The sequence below is a fragment of the Lynx rufus genome, unplaced genomic scaffold, assembly GCF_022079265.1.
Source record: "Lynx rufus isolate CCGP_SWC_20201006 ecotype Redwood Valley unplaced genomic scaffold, mLynRuf1.p SCAF_27, whole genome shotgun sequence".
NCBI classification, from domain to species: Eukaryota; Metazoa; Chordata; class Mammalia; order Carnivora; family Felidae; genus Lynx; species Lynx rufus.
In genome coordinates, this window is record NW_025814842.1 from 8,825,024 (window position 1) to 8,842,112 (window position 17,089).

The following is a 17,089-nucleotide window of genomic DNA, read 5'->3' on the forward strand; positions in this document are numbered from 1 at the left end:
CCACCTTCCTCTTGCCATGTTTTCTCTCTTTGTAAAGCCTTACCTAACCTCCCTCCTCAACCTAACCAAACTGTCCCCTCCACCTTGTTCCCAGAGGGTGCTGCACATGCTTACTCGGTTTATAGAATCTGCTAAATCCTGTAATGTAGTTGTCTATTGAAGGAGCCAGGATCGGGCTGTCCCAAGATGGGGCACGTTGGCAGGAACATTATTTTGAGTTTGTTAACCTTAAAAATAAAAATTGCTAGTAATCTGGGGCGCCTGGGTGGCTCAGGTGGTTGAGCGTCTGACTTCAGCTCGGGTCATGATCTCACAGTCCGTGAGTTTGCGCCCTGCGTTGGGCTCTCGGCTGACAGCTCAGAGCCTGGAGCCTGTTTCAGATTCTGTGTCTCCCTCTCTCTCTGCCCCTCCCCTGCCCATGCTCTGTCTCTCTCTGTCTCAAAAATAAATAAAAACATTTTAAAAAAATTGCTAGTTATCTTAGCAGCCAAAAGGGGGTATTTGGAAATAGAAAAGAACCGCAGTCGGGGCAGACAAGCTGCAGAAAACCATAGGCCAAGTCTGGGGAACAAAGGCGAGGTAATGCTTTTTTAAAGAGGACAGGGGTAAGTTGGGAAGGCCGTTACAAACCGGAAGTCCAGTGGAGTAAACTGAGAATTCAAAGTATGGTGGCTTCTCAGTGGCTGGGCTTTTGGGGGGGATACACAGTAAAGCATTTCTTCCTCTGCCTGGGATAGAAGAGTAGTAACCACGTGCAAAGTCAAGCCCATCTCTCCCTGTTGGGTCTGCAGCTGACCTTGAATGGTAGGGTGTGAGACCTCCCCCTGCCAAAACCCCTCAACTCCATTTTGGTGAGGTTTCCTGTTACTAGTTTTCGTAAGTTAAAAGCAACCAAAACCTAGCAGATTCAGGAAAAGCTCTTTACCTCCCCCCTCAACCGCCTGCTCTGTCAGAGAGAGAGCTATTAATAGAGATTCCTCATTACCTAAGAAATTATCTGCACAATAGGACAACCTTTGTTTTCCAAACATCTCCTATTACCTTCCTGCTAACGGTTTTTCCGCCTCTTTGTATCCTCAGGCTCCTGCCCTCTCCTATGCTCAGGATGTCACTCAAACCTTCGTGTTGCGTGTTCCTGGAATTTTGTATCTGTCTGGATTCCCCATACAGACAAAACTAAATTTGATTTTCTCCTATTACTGTCCCATGTCAATTTGATTCTTAATCCAGCTAGAGGGACCTTGAAGGGCAGAAGAAATTCTTCCTCCCAACACTATTCAGCTGTAATCCCAGTTCCATGAATGTGGTACAGTGTCCTTTTTTTTTTTTTTAATAAAAACTTTTTAACATGGTTTTAGATTTACAGAAAAAGTGCAAAAATAGTACAAAGGCTTTCCATATACTCAGCTTCCTTTGTTATTAACATCTGAAGTTAACCATTCCTTTGTCACAATTAATGAACCAATTATTGATAGATACATTAGCTAAAGTCCATACTTTATTCAGACTTCTTTAGTTTTCACCTCTAATGCCTTTTTCTTGTTCCAGAATCCCACCTAGGATATCACGTTACGTTCAGTCACAGTTTCTCAGACTTTGCTTGTTTTTTGCCTTTGAGAGTTTTGAGGGTCTCGTGTCCTGTAGAGTGTCCCTCGATTGGGATTGGTCTGATATTTTTCTCATGATGAGACTGGAGTTAACTTATTTTGGGGAGGAAGGCCAAAGAGGTGAAGTTCCATTCTTTAAAAAAAAATTTTTTTTTTCAACGTTTTTTTAATTTATTTTTGGGACAGAGAGAGACAGAGCATGAACGGGGGAGGGGCAGAGAGAGAGGGAGACACAGAATCAGAAACAGGCTCCAGGCTCCGAGCCATCAGCCCAGAGCCCGACGCGGGGCTCGAACTCGCGGACCGCGAGATCGTGACCTGGCTGAAGTCGGACGCTTAACCGACTGCGCCACCCAGGCGCCCCAGTAAAGTTCCATTCTTAATGACATCATGTCAAGGCTGTATACTGTCAAGATGACTGGCACTATTGATGTATTGAACTCGATCACCTGGCTGAGGCAGTGCTTGTCAGGATTGCCTACTGTAAATTCACTCCTTTTCCCTCCTTCCCACACTGTACATTTTGGGAAGAAGTCACTATGTGCAGCCCGCACGTATGGAGTGGGGGATTATGCACCCTCTCTGTGTGGGTGGGAATGCTACATGAATTATTGGAAATCCTTCACAGATTTGTCCCTTCTCCCCTGTTTGTCTATTTATATCAATATGGACTTGTGGATATTTATTTTATACTTTAGGTCGAATCCAGTACCACTTTATTTATTTTGTTACTCAAATTGTTATAGCTTTGGCCATTGGGGGCACTTTGCTTTGGCTCCTGTGTCCCTTTTACATACTCCTGTTATTGTGGGATTTAGGTGGGGTTTCCTTCCTTCCTTCCTTCCTTCCTTCCTTCCTTCCTTCCTTCCTTCCTCTCCCCCCTTCCTCCCTCCCCCCTTCCTCCCTCCCCCCTCCCTCCCCCCTTCCTCCCTCCCTCCTTCCTCCCTTCCTCCCTTCCTCCCTTCCTCCCTGCCTGCCTTCCTTCCTGCCTTCCTGCCTCCCTGCCTCCCTTCCTCACTTCCTCCCTTCCTCCCTGCCTCCCTGCCTCCCTGCCTCCCTGCCTCCCTCCCTCCCTCCCTCCCTGCCTCCCTCCTCCCTCCCTCCTCCCTCCCTCCCTCCTCCCTCCCTCCTCCCTCCCTCCTCCCTCCTCCCTCCTCCCTCCTCCCTTCCTCCCTTCCTCCCTTCCTCCCTTCCTCCCTTCCTCCCTTCCTCCCTTCCTCCCTTCCTCCCTTCCTCCCTCCCTTCCTCCCTTCCTCCCTTCCTGCCTTCCTTCCTTCCTTCCTTCCTTCCTTTCTTCCTGGCACTACAAGCTATTCCAGACTTACCTCGTGTATTTCCTGCCCCAGACCTAGAAGCAGCCATTTCTCTGAGGAGTCTTGGTTTGTTTTATTGGGGAACGGTAGTACAAACCGAGATCTGGGGGTTAGGTGTGCTCTTCGCTACTGGGGTGTGGTTGTTTGTAGGCCAAGGAAAAGTGCATGTGTACTGACCAGTGTATAAATGCATTTTTATAGTTATTTCTATATATAACCATCCGTATTAATCTATATTTCACTCAAGGTGAGTTTATCTCGATGTCTCCAACCCTAATTCATTGCCACATGGATCATTCCAGCCTTCTCACTTGTTTGCCTATGACCTCCCACTTGTGACAGTGAGTAACCTGGCCCCTACTACCTACCGTTCAGTTATTCAGTTGTTCAGTTCCCATGGACGTGGATCGTGGCTCAGAATTGGTAACCGGTTACCCGTGCAACACAACTTTTATCAGCTGGTGCAGTGTTACGCACAGTTCCTTTGCCTTTGGTCTTACGGACACCGCCGTATCCAAAAGTACGTCGGGGCGGCACCCCACCCCCTTCACAGAGGTTGTTTCCTCCATTTGTTATACAGTTGGATTCATGTGCCACTTTTTGCATTCATCCTGGGATCCTTGACATCCTAAATAACTCTTTACATTTGCACACGTTAAGATTGATTCTTTGTGCTGTGAAGTTCTGTGAGTTTTGACGAAGGCACGACGTCACGTGTTCACTATTACAGTATCACACGGAATAGCTTCACTGCCTTAAAAAGAATCCCCTGTGCTTCACCTCTCCAGCCTCCTGCCACCCGCATTCCCTGGCAGCCTCGATCTCTTCACTGTGTTCCACAGTACCAGATAGCCGGGGTCCCGCAGCACGCAGCCTTCTCAGACTGGCTTCTTTCACTCAGAGAAATACGTTTAAGATCCATCCATGCTTTGGCCCGGCTCTATAGCTCATTCCTTTTTATTGTGGAATAGTATTCCACCATTCCGTCGTACGGATACACCATGGTTTCTTTGTCCATTCGTCTATTAAAGGACATCTTGGTGGCCTTCTGTTTCTGGTGATCGTGATGAAAACCTCTACAAACACTTCTGTGTGACTTTTGTGTGGATGTGTTTCCAGGTCAGTTGACTGTGTACCTAGGAGGTGATTGCTGGGTCACATGATAAGCACGTGTAGCCGCATAAGAAACTGATGGACGGTCTGCAGAACAGCTGTTCCGTGTCGCCATCCCTCCAGCAAGTGAGAGCTGCCAATGTTGCACATCCCCGCCAGCAATTGGTAGCGTCAGTTTGCATAATTGAGCCATTCTGGGGTGTGTGTTGTGGTGTCTCGTTGTTTTCATTTGGGACAGCATCTTTCTGAATTCTTAGGTCCTAGATACTAAACACAGTAGTAATGAGCACTTCGTTTTTTATTTCTTTACTATGTTGAAAGATGGAGCGAGTGAAATAATTTTATTGAATTACCAAAGGACTCGAATGTGCACCAGACTCCTAGGTTTCTCCTCTTTGAGAGCAACGCTTCTAGACCCTGACATAGGAATCAGTTGTGTTTACTATTAGGTGAGGTACCACATCTTCAGGGGTTTTTCCATCACAAGGGATGATTCGAGCCCTCCTCTTCTTGTTAGCATCTCAGGCTTCCAAAACACCCATTGCACAAACACCCAGGTTAGTCAGCGTCTCACGGTTTCTTCAAGATCAGAGTTGAAGGGACACCTGGATGGCTCAGTTGGTTGAGCATCTAATTCTTGATTTCAGCTCAGGTCATGAACTCAACAGGTAGTGAGATCGAGCCCCGAGTTGGGCTCCACACTGACAGCACAGGGCCTGCCTGGGATTCTCTCTTTCTCTGTCTCTCTGTCTCTCTGTCCCTCCTGCATATGTGCGCTGTCTCTCGCTCACTCTCTTAAAATAACTTTAAAAAAATAATAAAAAGTAGAAATAAAATAGGTTTAAATAGAAATTTTTAAAAAAAGATCAGAGTGGAAGATCAAATCCTGTGCTCCTGTCCTGTGTTCAGACCTGTGCAGGAGTGGTTGGTGGTTCTTAGCCTTGAGACGGACAGAATATGGGCTCCGCGTTGGAGTCCACGTTCTAGAGCAGGACTCCCAGCTGGTATGTGGGGAATGGGCTACAAGCGGCAAAGACTCTGCCTCCTTGTTCTTCAGGGTGGAGACCGAGTGTCCAAGGTCTTGTAGGCATCGCGCCGTGTGCCATAGAAATAACGTCCTTTTCCGTTGAGTGCTGTGCTCAGAGAGCTGAGGGGTAGCACCTGGGGCTCAGAGCCGGGTTTTCAGTCCATCTCTAGCTTTTCATCGTCTTTCCATGGTATGCGTCTCTCCCTCTCTCTTTTTTTTTTTTTTTTTAACTGTGGTGAAATAACATTTGCCTTTTTTTTTTTTTTTTTTTGAGAGAGAGTGTGCAAGTGAGTGAGGGTGGAGAGAGAGAGAGAACCCCACGAGGGGCAGAGAGAGAGAGAAGCAGGGCCCAAGCTCACCCAGTGTAGGACTCGAACTCACAAACCGTGAGATCGTGACCGAAGTCAGATGCTTAACCAACTAAGCCACCCAGGCGCCCCTTAACATTTACCATCTTAACCAGTTCAGTGGTGTTAAGTACTTTCTCATGGTGCCGCCATCCGTCTCCAGAACTCTTCATCTTGTGAAACGGGAACTGTATCTATTCAACCCTGACTCCCCCTTCTCCCTCCTGCCAGCCCCTGGCACCGCCCATTTACTCTCGTCTCTGAGAGTTGGACTACTCTGAGCACCTCACAGAAGAGGACCCAGAGGTATCTTTTTCTCTGGCTTATTTCACTTAGTGTCGTGTCCTCAAGTTTTCTCCATGTGGTGTCTGTCAGGCGTCACGATGTCCCTTTCTAAGGCTGACTGGTATTCCAGTCACAGACCACAGACCACACCCTGCTTATCCACTCAGTGTGCTCACCTCACTCCTGTCTCCTCATTAGTCTTTTGCCTCAGTTTCCCTGTGCACTTGTGCATGCAAGGTAGGCCGAGTCCTAGAGAATCAGTCAGGTTGGAGGCCTGGGTCTTACCGATGATGACACGTTGAGTAGCAGCTACTTAATCTCTCTGAACCCCGTTCCTCATCTGCGAACTGGATCTCTCGTCGTGGGACTTGTCCAGAGACTTCTGTTAGAGTGAAGCAAGGCGCTGCGTGGAGAGGTGTTCAGTGCTCACCGTTTGTACTTTTGGCAGGAGGTTGAGGAGGAGGAGGAATACCCGAAAGTCATTAAATCTGAGAGGTTTCCACCCACTGCCGTGAGTGCTCTTTAGTGTCGCGTCCCAGGGTGTGCGGGTGAATCGTAGGCTCTGCTGTGTCCTGGGCACCCCACACCTCCTGCCTTGAAGCTCTCTGTCTGATGCGGTGATGACAGCGTAGCAAAGCTTCGGGTGCCTTGTGCTCTGGGGGTGCTGGACTGAGCTCCTGTGCGTCTGCAGGGAGGAGGTCCGTAGGCGGGCCCGGGGAGCCCACTGTGCCCTCAAGGGGCTGGAGGACCCGGCTGCCTTGGTGGCTCTGGCTCTGCTGTTCCAGCTCTCGCCCACTGCCCTGCTCCCGCGGAGAGGAGAGAGGAGGAGGAGTTGGGAATAAGTTGTCTCTCTGCTCTGCTGTCGGCCAGCTCAGCTGCACTGTGGGTACCGGCAGTCGTGCCGGGGAAGCACTGGAATTCAGAGCTGCACGTGGAGTGTCAAGAGAGAAGGTTTCTGGGTCTGTGGGAAGAGCGGGGAAGCTGGCCTGTTTGTTGTGGGCAGAGCCCTCTGCAAAACAGTTTTCGAATCCTTTTGTGGACTGTAGTGAGAGCTTGAGACCTCCACAGGAGCATTGTCAGCCTAGTGTTAAATGCTAAAGGGCTGGCCGGGGACATCGCCCTGCCATGTTGACAGACCTGGGCGGCGGGGGGGCATATAAAAAGCAGTGAGGCAGACTTCAAGCTGTATTACAAAGCTGTAATCATCAAGACAGTATGGTACTGGCACGAGAACAGACACTCAGATCAGTGGAACAGAATAGAGAACCCAGAAATGGACCCACAAACATATGGGCAACTAATCTTTGACAGAGCAGGAAAAAATATCCAATGGAATAAAGACAGTGTCTTCAACAAGTGGTCCTGGGAAAACTGGACAGCGACATGCAGAAAAATGAACCCGGACCACTTTCTTACACCAGACACAAAATAAACTCAAAATGGACGAGAGACCTCAATGTAAGACAGGAAGCCATCAAAATCCTCGAGGAGAAAGCAGGCAAAAACCTCTTTGATCTTGGCCGCAGCAACTTCTTACTCAACACGTCTCCGGAGGCAAGGGAAACAAAAGCAAAAATGAACTATTGGGACTTCATCGAAATAAAAAGCTTCTGCACAGTGAAGGAAACAATCGGCAAAACTAAAAGGCAACCGATGGAATGGGAGAAGATATTTGCAAACTACATATCAGATAAAGGGTTAGTATCCAAAATCTATAAAGAACTTATCAAACTCAACATCCAAAAAACAAAGAATCCAGTGAAGAAATGGGCGTAAGACATGAATAGACACTTCTCCAAAGAAGACATCCAAATGGCCAACCGACACATGAAAAAGTGCTCAACATCACTCATCATCGGGGAAATAAATATCAAAACCACAAAGAGATACCACCTCATGCCTGTCAGAATGGCTAACATTAACAACTCAGGCAATGACACATTTGGCGAGGATGCGGAGAAAAGAGGATCTCTTCTGCATTGTTGGTGGGAATGCAAACTGGTGCAGCCACGCTGGAAAACAGTATGGAGGTTCCTCAAAAAATTAAAAATAGAACTGCCCTACAACCCAGCGATTGTACTACTAGGTATTTATCCAAGGGATACAGGTGTGTTGTTTCGAAGGGGCACATGCACCCCAATGTTTATAGCAGCACTATGGACAGTAGCCAAAGTACGGAAAGAGCCCAAATGTCCATCAATGGATTAACCAATAAAGATGTGGTCTGTATATACAATGGAGTATTACTCGGCAATCAGAAACAATGCAATCTTGCCATTTGCAACTACGTGGATGGAACTGGAGGGTATTATGCTAAGTGAAATCAGAGAAAGACAAATATCATATGACTTCACTCATACGAGGACTTTAAGATACAAAACAGATGAACATAAGGGAAGAGAAGCAAAAATAATGTATAAATGGGGAGGGGGACAAAACATAAGAGACTGTTAGATATGCAGAAAAACAGGTTGCTGGAGGGGCTGTGGGAGGGGTGGATGGGCTAAATGGGTAAGGGGCATTAAGGAATCTACTCCTGAAACCATTGTTGCACTATATGCTAACTAACTTGGATGTAAATTTAAAAAAATAAATTAAAAAAATACCTTATGGGGCGCCTGGGTGGCTCAGTCGGTTAAGCGTCCGACTTCGGCTCAGGTCACGATCTTGTGGTCTGTGAATTTGACCCCACATCAGGCTCTGTGCTGATAGCTTGGAGCCTGGAACTTGCTTCGGATTCTGTGTCTCCCTTCCTCTGCCCCTTTCCTGCTCATGCTCTGTCTCTCTTTGTCTCTCAAAAATAAATAAATGTTAAAAAAATTTTTTAAATGAATACCTTATAATACCTTAAAAATGAATTGCCTTTTAAAAAAAGACAGGCCCACTAGATGGGGTGTTGGGCTCTCTTTATGGATGCTCCTGGACCTTCTTCACAAGGAGGAGATCCACCTGCCAGCAGTGGTAGAGCAGTTCTGTGACCGACCCTTTATACCCGAGAAGTGGCGTGAGGGACTGATGGACATGAGGACCCCCTCTGGCCCCTCGCTCTACTGTACGGGAACAACTACGGCTGACCCTTGAACAACCTGGGTTTCAACTGCATGGGTCCATGTAGACATGGATTTTTTTTTTACAGTACAGCACTATAAATGTATTTTCTAAATACCATTTTTTCTCTCTAGCTTACTTTATTGTAGGAATACAGTATACAATGCATGTAACATGCAAAATTTTTTTAAATTTTTTTTTAATATTTATTACTTTTTTTTTTTAACGTTTATTTATTTTTGGGACAGAGAGAGAGAGAGAGAGCATGAACGGGGGAGGGGCAAAGAGAGAGGGAGACACAGAATCGGAAACAGGCTCCAGGCTCCGAGCCATCAGCCCAGAGCCTGACGCGGGGCTCGAAGTCACAGACCGCGAGATCGTGACCTGGCTGAAGTCGGACGCTTAACCGACTGCGCCACCCAGGCACCCCAATATTTATTACTTTTGAGAGAGAGAGAGAGCAAGCAGGGAAGGGGCAGAGAGAGAGGGAGACACAGAATCCAAAGCAGGCTCCAGGCTCTGAGCTGTCAGCACAGAGCCCGATGTGGGGATCGAATTCACAGACCCCAAGATCATGACGTGAGCTGTAGTCGGCCGCCCAACTGACTGGGTCACCCAGGCGCCCCAGCATACAAAATATGTTAATGGACTGTTTATGTTATTGATAAGGCTTCTGGTCAGCAGTGGGCTGTTAATAGTTACATTTTGGGAGAGTCAAGAGTTATACAAGGATTTTTTACTGTGGGGGGTGAGGGGTTGGTGCCCCTAAGCTCTGCATTGTTCTAGAGCAAACTGCAGATCCTAATTTTTCCTCAGTGCTCCTCCATTTTTAAAGTGCCCTTTGCTTCTCTGGGTGAATTTGTATGTCTCTAATCAAACGTCATGTGATTACAGGATCTGGTCAGTCCCAGGAGCAGCCATCCAGTAGCTCCGAGGAAGCGTCTGGAACGGAGGAGGAGGAGGAGGAGGAGCAGCCCAGCTTCATCTTGGGTCGATGACAGTGTTTGCTGTAGCAGCTCTCTGCGGCCTAACCCATGCTGTGACCAGGACCTCAGGAAACTGTCCACACAACCCGAGGGAAAAGGAATGTGTGTTTCAACTCAGTTTCCCTCCCAACGCTTTGCTGGAGAGAAGCAAGTGGGATCCCCTCCTGATCATTCCCAGCCCCACCTGTCAGCAGGACTCTGAGCCTGTGGGACAGAGAGGACCGTCTGTTGGACACTGTCTCTTGGACACTCAGGGCTGCCAAGCAGAGTTCATTCATGTTCCTGCTGATGGGGAAGATGTGTAACCTGCTGCCCCTGATCCCTGTTCTGCTATTTGGACAGTGATGAGTTTAGGCTTCTGTGAAAGAAATGTTTAGTAAAGAGCAGAAACATCTTAGATTGTGTTCAGACCTGTGAAATGTTGTTCAGAAGCTATAGGGAAGGCTGGGACATGGTGTGACAGGGATGGTCCTGTAACATGGACCTGTTTTCCACGCTGAAGGAAATGGCCTTGGCTCTGGGGCCAACGGTGCACCGCAGGGTGCTTGACCGCCATTTCCCTCAGCTGCGGGGCAGACTGTACCCTGTGATACGTGCTGCCGCCCGGCTGCCCCCTGTCCACAGGTGTGAATCGGGAAGCCCCACACGTGTGCAAGGGGAGATGGGGGGCTTAACCAGGGGGCCGAGCCATAGGAAGGGTGACTTGGAGTGTGAAGAGAGCTTTGAGGAAAACAAGAAAAATAAGCAGGTTGAGAATCCAGGCTGGGCTGAACCAGAGCAGAGTATGGGGAGTCCTGGCCCAACCAGAAGTGGGGGGGGTGGGGGGGGTGGTAACCAAAAGCTGTGTCTTCATCCTGCAGAAAAGGGGGGCTAAGTAAAGTGGGAGGTGGCCAGGGGCAGCCTTTCAGGCCAGCGGGAGGGACAGAGATGGTGTGAATGAGAGCCTTTGCTCACTTTTTGGATGATTTATCTCCAATTCCAAGTTTCTAAGTATATTTTGTGCCTTTTATGGAGTTTGATAGAATTAAAGATACAGTGGTTTTGAGTGAAGGGAAACTAAGAAACATTCTACTTGTTTTTCATTTCTGCGGTATGGATTTCCCGGCCCCGCCCTGAGCCGGGCGACATCTGTGATAACTTCTGTCCTTTAAGCAATTCAAGCCACAGGAATTTTTCTTTCCCAGGAAGCTGAAATGGAAAATCAGCCCTAATAAATGGGCACGCCCCGTGGCTGTACGTTTGGAACCTGTGTTTCTCTCATCAGGAACTGGCTGGTTAGTTCTGTGCTGGTTTTTTGTCTACTGTCTTTGAGCCGTTGGTCTCCTTATCTCCCCACAAGATGTGTGTCACAACTCTCGCTTTGAATCTGCAGCCTGGATCTTGTGGGTGTTCGCTTGCCCTGGAGGCTGTTGAGGGTGCCAGAGCTTGGAACCCAAAGACCTAAGGATTCCAGTTCTGACACCACCTCTGCCCGGTTCACCTGGTCAAGAGCTTAGTGACACAGCAGAGCAGATTGTGTTGGATGGGGCGGCATGTGCCAGAGCAGGTAACAGGGTGCCAGACTGGAGGTTTATGTTCTGCACCTTTACTGCATTTCAGAAGAGGATGTTTAGCTAGGAAATGTCTGTGGCAATTTCTGGCGATTTTTAAGGTGCTGTCATACCTTCGGTTGAATGACTCTTGGTCTTCAGTGTATTGTTTGAGAAAAGAGAACAGTTAGGTGTCATCATTGAGAAGGGAGTGGGAGATACAGAGAGAGACACCCCCCCCCCCCCGCCTCAAAAAAACCATGATGAGGGGAGAATCATTCAGTAATGTCCTCGTTCATTGGCTTGTGGGTGGAGAAAACTCTGAAATTGATCGACACAGGTGTGCATAACTTGGTCATGTCAGGAAACCTCAGGTACAGGAATTCGGACTTCCTCCCCACACTTATTGAGCACTTAACGAGACAGCCCTGCGCCAGCCAACGTACTCGTATTAGAATACTCTGTCTGATTAGATGGCCTTATAGGTTTACCAGACAAGATTCATGAACACAGGTCTGGAAACTTGCCCAGGTCACCCAGCCAGTAAGTGTAGAGCTGGCATTTGAATCCCAGCAGTGTGACTCCAGAACCCACCATTCTAGCCCCTGCACCACAGCACTGTGCTGCTCTGGGGAGATGCTGTGTGCGGCCCAGACCTAGTGACAAGGGGTGCCCGTGCACTGCTCTCTTAGTGCCAGAGCTATAGGCTGAAGGCCGCTTTTTTTTTTCTTTAATATGAAACTTCTTGTCGAATTGTTTCCATGCAACACCCAGTGCTCATCCCAACAGGTGCCCTCCTCAGTGCCCATCACCCACTTTCCCCTCCCTCCCACCCCCATCAACCCTTAGTTTATTCTCAGTTTTTAAGAGTCTCCCTCTCTTTTTTTTTTTTCCCTTCCCCTCCCCCATGGTCTTCTGTTAAGTTTCTCAGGATCCACATAAGAGTGAAAACATATGGTATCTGTCCTTCTCTGTATGGCTTATTTCACTTAGCATAACACTCTCCAGTTTCATCCATGTTGCTACAAAGGGCCATATTTCATTCTTTCTCATTGCCACGTAGTACTCCATTGTGTATATAAACCACAATTTCTTTATCCATTCGTCAGTGGGTGGACATTTAGGCTCTTTCCAGCATTTGGCTATTGTTGAAAGTACTGCTGTAAACATTGGGGTACAAGTGCCCCTAAGCCTCAGCACTCCTGTATCCCTTGGGTAAATTCCTAGCAGTGCTATTGCTGGGTCATAGGGTAGATCTACTTTTAATTTTTTGAGGAACCTCCACACTGTTTTCCAGAGTGGCTGCACCAGTTTGCATTCCCACCAACAGTGCAAGAGGGTTCCCGTTTCTCCACATCCTCTCCAGCATCTATAGTCTCCTGATTTGTACATTTTAGCCACTCTGAGCAGCGTGAGGTGGTATCTCAGTGTGGTTTTGATTTATATTTCCCTGATGAGGAAGGCTGCTTCTTTAGTAATCTCCTGGTGCATGCCTGCACATGCGTACATGTGATTATATATGATAATTTTAAATACAGTTGCCCCCCCAGGGGCGCCTGGGTGGCTCAGCCAGTTAAGCGTCTGACTTCGGCTCAAGTCATGATCTCACAGTTCGTGAGTTCGAGCCCTGCATCGGGCTCTGCTGACGGCTCGGAGCCTGGAGCCTGCTTCAGATTCTGTGTCTCCCTCTCTCTCTCTCTGCCCTTCCCCTACTCATGCTGTCTCTCAAAAATGAATAAACGTTAAAAAAAAATTAAACATAGTTGCCCCTTACCCACTCACAGGTTCTGTTTGTGAAGTCTCCTGTTCATTAACACTTATTTGTAACCCTAAGATCAGTACTCATGGTGCTCTGTGGTCATTTGCAGGCACAGAGTGGTGAGAAATCGGAGTTGCCTAATGCCCTGTTCCCAGCTGAGTTCAAGAAAAAACATTGTTTTTCTTGTTCAGCTCAAACACATCATTTAGTAACAGTTTTTTTGGCTTTTTCTTGATTCTGCCTTTTTTTTTTTTTTTTTAACGTTTATTTTTGAGACAGAGAGAGACCGAGCATGAACGGGGGAGGGTCAGAGAGAGAGGGAGACACAGGATCTGAAACAGGCTCCAGGCTCTGAGCTGTCAGCACAGAGCCCGACGCGGGGCTCGAACTCATGGACCGCGAGATCGTGACCTGAGCCAAAGTCGGATGCTTAACCGACTGAGCCACCCAGGCGCCCCGATTTTGCCATTTTTAAAACGGCCCCGAAGCATAGTGCTCGAAGTATTTTGTCTAGTGTCCTAAGAGCAAGAAGGCCAGGATGTGCTTTCCTTACGTAAGCTTTGTCCGGGCATGAGTTACAGTGCTGTTGGCTGCAAGTTTGTTGTTAATCAATATAAACGAAAGCTTTTTTAGTTTTATCTTTTAAAGAGTTTATTCTTAATCTCTTCAGCTAGTGTGGGGCTTGAACTCACATCCCCGAGCTCAAGAGTCGCATGCTCTGCTGACTGAGCCAGCCAGCCACCCCCAACCAGGAGTGCTTTTGAACAAACACATAAAACAAGGTTATGTGTTGATCAGTTGACGTGACCAAGTCCCATGTTTCCCCAGATGGCAGCGGCCGGGCAGTCACTAACACTCAGTGCTCACAGTGACTTTGCAGAATGGAACTACCAGGAATAATGAGAACCGGCTGTGTATGTGTCAAATGTGAGCGAGCCTGGGCTTCCAGAGAGTGGTGTTTGCTAATGCAGGGGATTGGACTTGACTGGTGTGTTCCCTGCGCAAACGGTACTTATCTCAGGCATCAGGAGCTGAACTCCTCAGTCCCGCTTGGCATGCAAGACCACAGGTGTCACCTGGGAACCGGCACCCCCCCACCCATCCTTAGGTCTTCCCGAACAGGCTCATCTCCCACCATCTGAAAGGTGCTTTTACAGCACCTCCCCCTTCAGCGAGTAGCTCTCTTAGAGCAGAGAGAGCAGGAGTTCAGGCCAAGCCCTCATGCCCCAGGACTTCACACACCTGCCTTGGTCGCCCTCCCTGTCGCTGGAGCCACTGTCCCCCCACCCCACCCCACCCCCGCCCCAACAACCTCCAGCAGTTCTGGGGTCTCCCATTTGTGGCAACAGAGCAAAGCTCCAGGTTCTCCTGCACCTACCACGCCATTTATCTCCTCCCTTCTCAGCCCAAATCCCAGAGTTCTTCCGCCTCTGCAAGGTTTCACCCCCAAACTGAAAGCCTTCAGTTTCACCACATCCAGCCCGTGGAGGCATCTGCACAGTAGAGAAGCCTGAACTCTCAGCATCTCTGACAGTGCTGCCTCCTGCCTTTCTTCCTGCCTTTCCCTGGCTGGCTTCTCTGCTCAAACTCTAAATGTTTGGGTGACCCAGTGCGCTGCCTTTTGTCATCGACACCCAGGCCCCAGGACATCTTAACCTGACCCGGGCTTCAAATACCATCCTCGCTGATGTGTTCTGGGTTTGTGGCTTCAGGTTCCCTTTGGAGCCTCAGCCCGGGTCCATACCCCACTCCCCTCTTGCTCTGCCTCTTCCTGTGCTGTCGGACCTCAGCTTTCCGCCCACCCTGTTCTGTTCCATTCTCTTCCTAGCATCCATCTCGTTTACTGGTCTGTACCCTGCCCCACTAGCACCCCTCCCCTCACCACCTCAGAGCACCACGAGAGCAAGGACCTGACTGCTCTGTCCTCTGCTGTACCTCTAGTGCCAGCACAGTGCCCGAGACACCACGGGTGTTCGATAAATGAGGGGTGACTGAGCAGATCTGTGACGGAAAGCAGGCGGGGAAGTTGCTCATACCGGAAAAATGGCCGCTACGGCAGGAAGAGCCTGAACAGGCGCACGTGGTCGTGTCTGCCGGAGGCCACTGGTGCCACGGCCCCGGCCACCGCGGAGCCCACCTCTGACATCTGGACTCCCCGACCGCGCCCCAGAGACCACCTCGTGGCAGCTCAGGCATTTGGGACAGGCACCCCAGCAGATTCTGCCACAGGCCCCCCTTCAGAAACACTGGTTTAACCTATCAAGGACTGTTGCTAGCTTACTCTCCTGTTTTCAGCATTAACCCTTCTGGAAAAAGCGTGTTACTTAATTGAGTTAGAGGAGCGATGTTGCTTTTGGGAATGGGAATATCGCTAAATCAGTTTCGAGGCTGCATGGAAGGAGAGTTGTGAGGACAGGTGTGCCTTCTCCTCCCCCCGTGGAAGTTTACTTATGTTTAGTCTTTGGCACACTTGATTAAAGTGAGCTACCGTTACCGTATTTTAATATATTTCAGTCAAGAGAACACCCCGGCGCAAGTCCTGAAGCAGTTTTCTTTTTCCACAGAATATAGCAAATTGTTGAACGTGACTGAAAGCTTAATCTGAAGGTTTCCTGAGTGTACCTGGCTCAGCAGTGGGGACGATGTGAGCAAGACACAGGCCTTGCCTTTAAGGAGCTCCAGATCTGATAAGACACAGACAAGAAAAAGGTCAGCACAGTTGCACACAGCACAGGGTACAGCGTGGCATGTGACCCAGGCCTCGGGGATGAGGGCAGGTCTGAGCTGAGCTCCTGGGTAGCCCAGTAATGCAGGAGTTCTAAGAAACCAAGCCGAGGAGAAGCAGATGCCCTGTCATGGCCCTCAGTCACTAGGTGAGGGGACTGGAGTTGATCTAAGGCCCCAGGGAAAACTGAAGGGCTCAGTGGGGGCAGGGGAGAGACGGGAATTTTCCACTTTGTAGTGTGCAGATTAGATGGGAAGGGGACAGGTGGAAGGCACTTGCAGTAACACAGTGCAGAGGTGACGAGGGCCTGAATTAGTCTGAGACCTGTGGAGACAAATGGGAGACTTCACAGGACTGGATGGGGATGGGAGTAATCATTAATGACAGATCTGTAATGTCACCAGCTGCGTAGCTGCTGGGACTTCCTGACAGGTAACCCAGGATGTAGAGCAGGCATGTGAGGGAAGATGGGGAATTCAGCTGTGAGCATGGTGAGGTGGGGGCCCTTGGGCCACGCCCTGCCGGGCTGGGGTGACCATTTGGAGTCAACAGGCTGCCTGGCACAAGGGGAATGGATGAAACCAGTCAGGGGAAAGTGGAAAGACATCCACATCTAGGGGACAGAAGAGGAGGAGACTGCACAGAGGTTTAAAAAAAAAAAAAAAAAAAGGTGAGGTCACCAGAACAAGGAAAGAGATGTTTCTAGCTGGAACGACGGGTTCCCAAAGACAGAAAAGGGCACGGCTGACATCTGTCCCAGAGTCAGCACCATGCTGGCAGGCAGCTGCAGAGGGGCCGAGAAGGAGATGGTAAGGACAGGTCACTTGAGAAGTTGGGCGTGAAGTGGAACGTGGTGGAAGGAGAGGTTGTGAGGGCTCAGGCTGAGTCAGAAAGGAGGCTGGGGGCAAAAAGCGGGTCTCAGCAGAGTCCAGGAAGCGAGGTGGTCGGCTGAGGACTGGGTGAGAAAGGGTCAGAAAGTGAGAGATGGGAACTGAAGATCTCATAAGGGGTAGTGACGAGGACTCGGCCATATGGCCAAGGGGACAGAACTGTCCGGACTGGTTACATAGTCCAGGGCAGCTGAGAGGCCCTCTGGATGAGAAGACTCAGGGAAGGGGACAGCAGGGCTACAGTCTTAGCTGAATAAGGGTATGCACTGATGGGGAAGATGAACGCGATAGGCCCCTGGGATGTGCCTCCAAGAATTGGTCTTTTTCAAACTTAGGCCTTGGGCAAGGGAGCAACTTGCCATGGCCAAACAGGGAAATCACAGCCCAGACTGTCACCCAGACATCCCAACTGGGTGGCTGGTCCCTGTGGGCCTTTCCCTCACTTCTGTGTAACTCACGC

The 17,089-nt window shown here is 49.2% G+C and overlaps 1 protein-coding gene across 1 annotated transcript in view; it reads left to right on the forward strand.

Moving 5' to 3' along the window:
• Positions 1–10,782, forward strand: part of PRKRIP1 (PRKR interacting protein 1) — a 33,291-nt gene extending 22,509 nt beyond the window's left edge. Inside the window, exon 6 of the mRNA XM_047089425.1 lies at positions 9,635–10,782. Coding sequence (XP_046945381.1) covers positions 9,635–9,738 — 104 coding nt within the window. The 3' untranslated portion in view covers positions 9,739–10,782. The remainder of the gene's footprint in view (positions 1–9,634) is intronic.
• Positions 10,783–17,089: the final 6,307 nt, after the last annotated feature.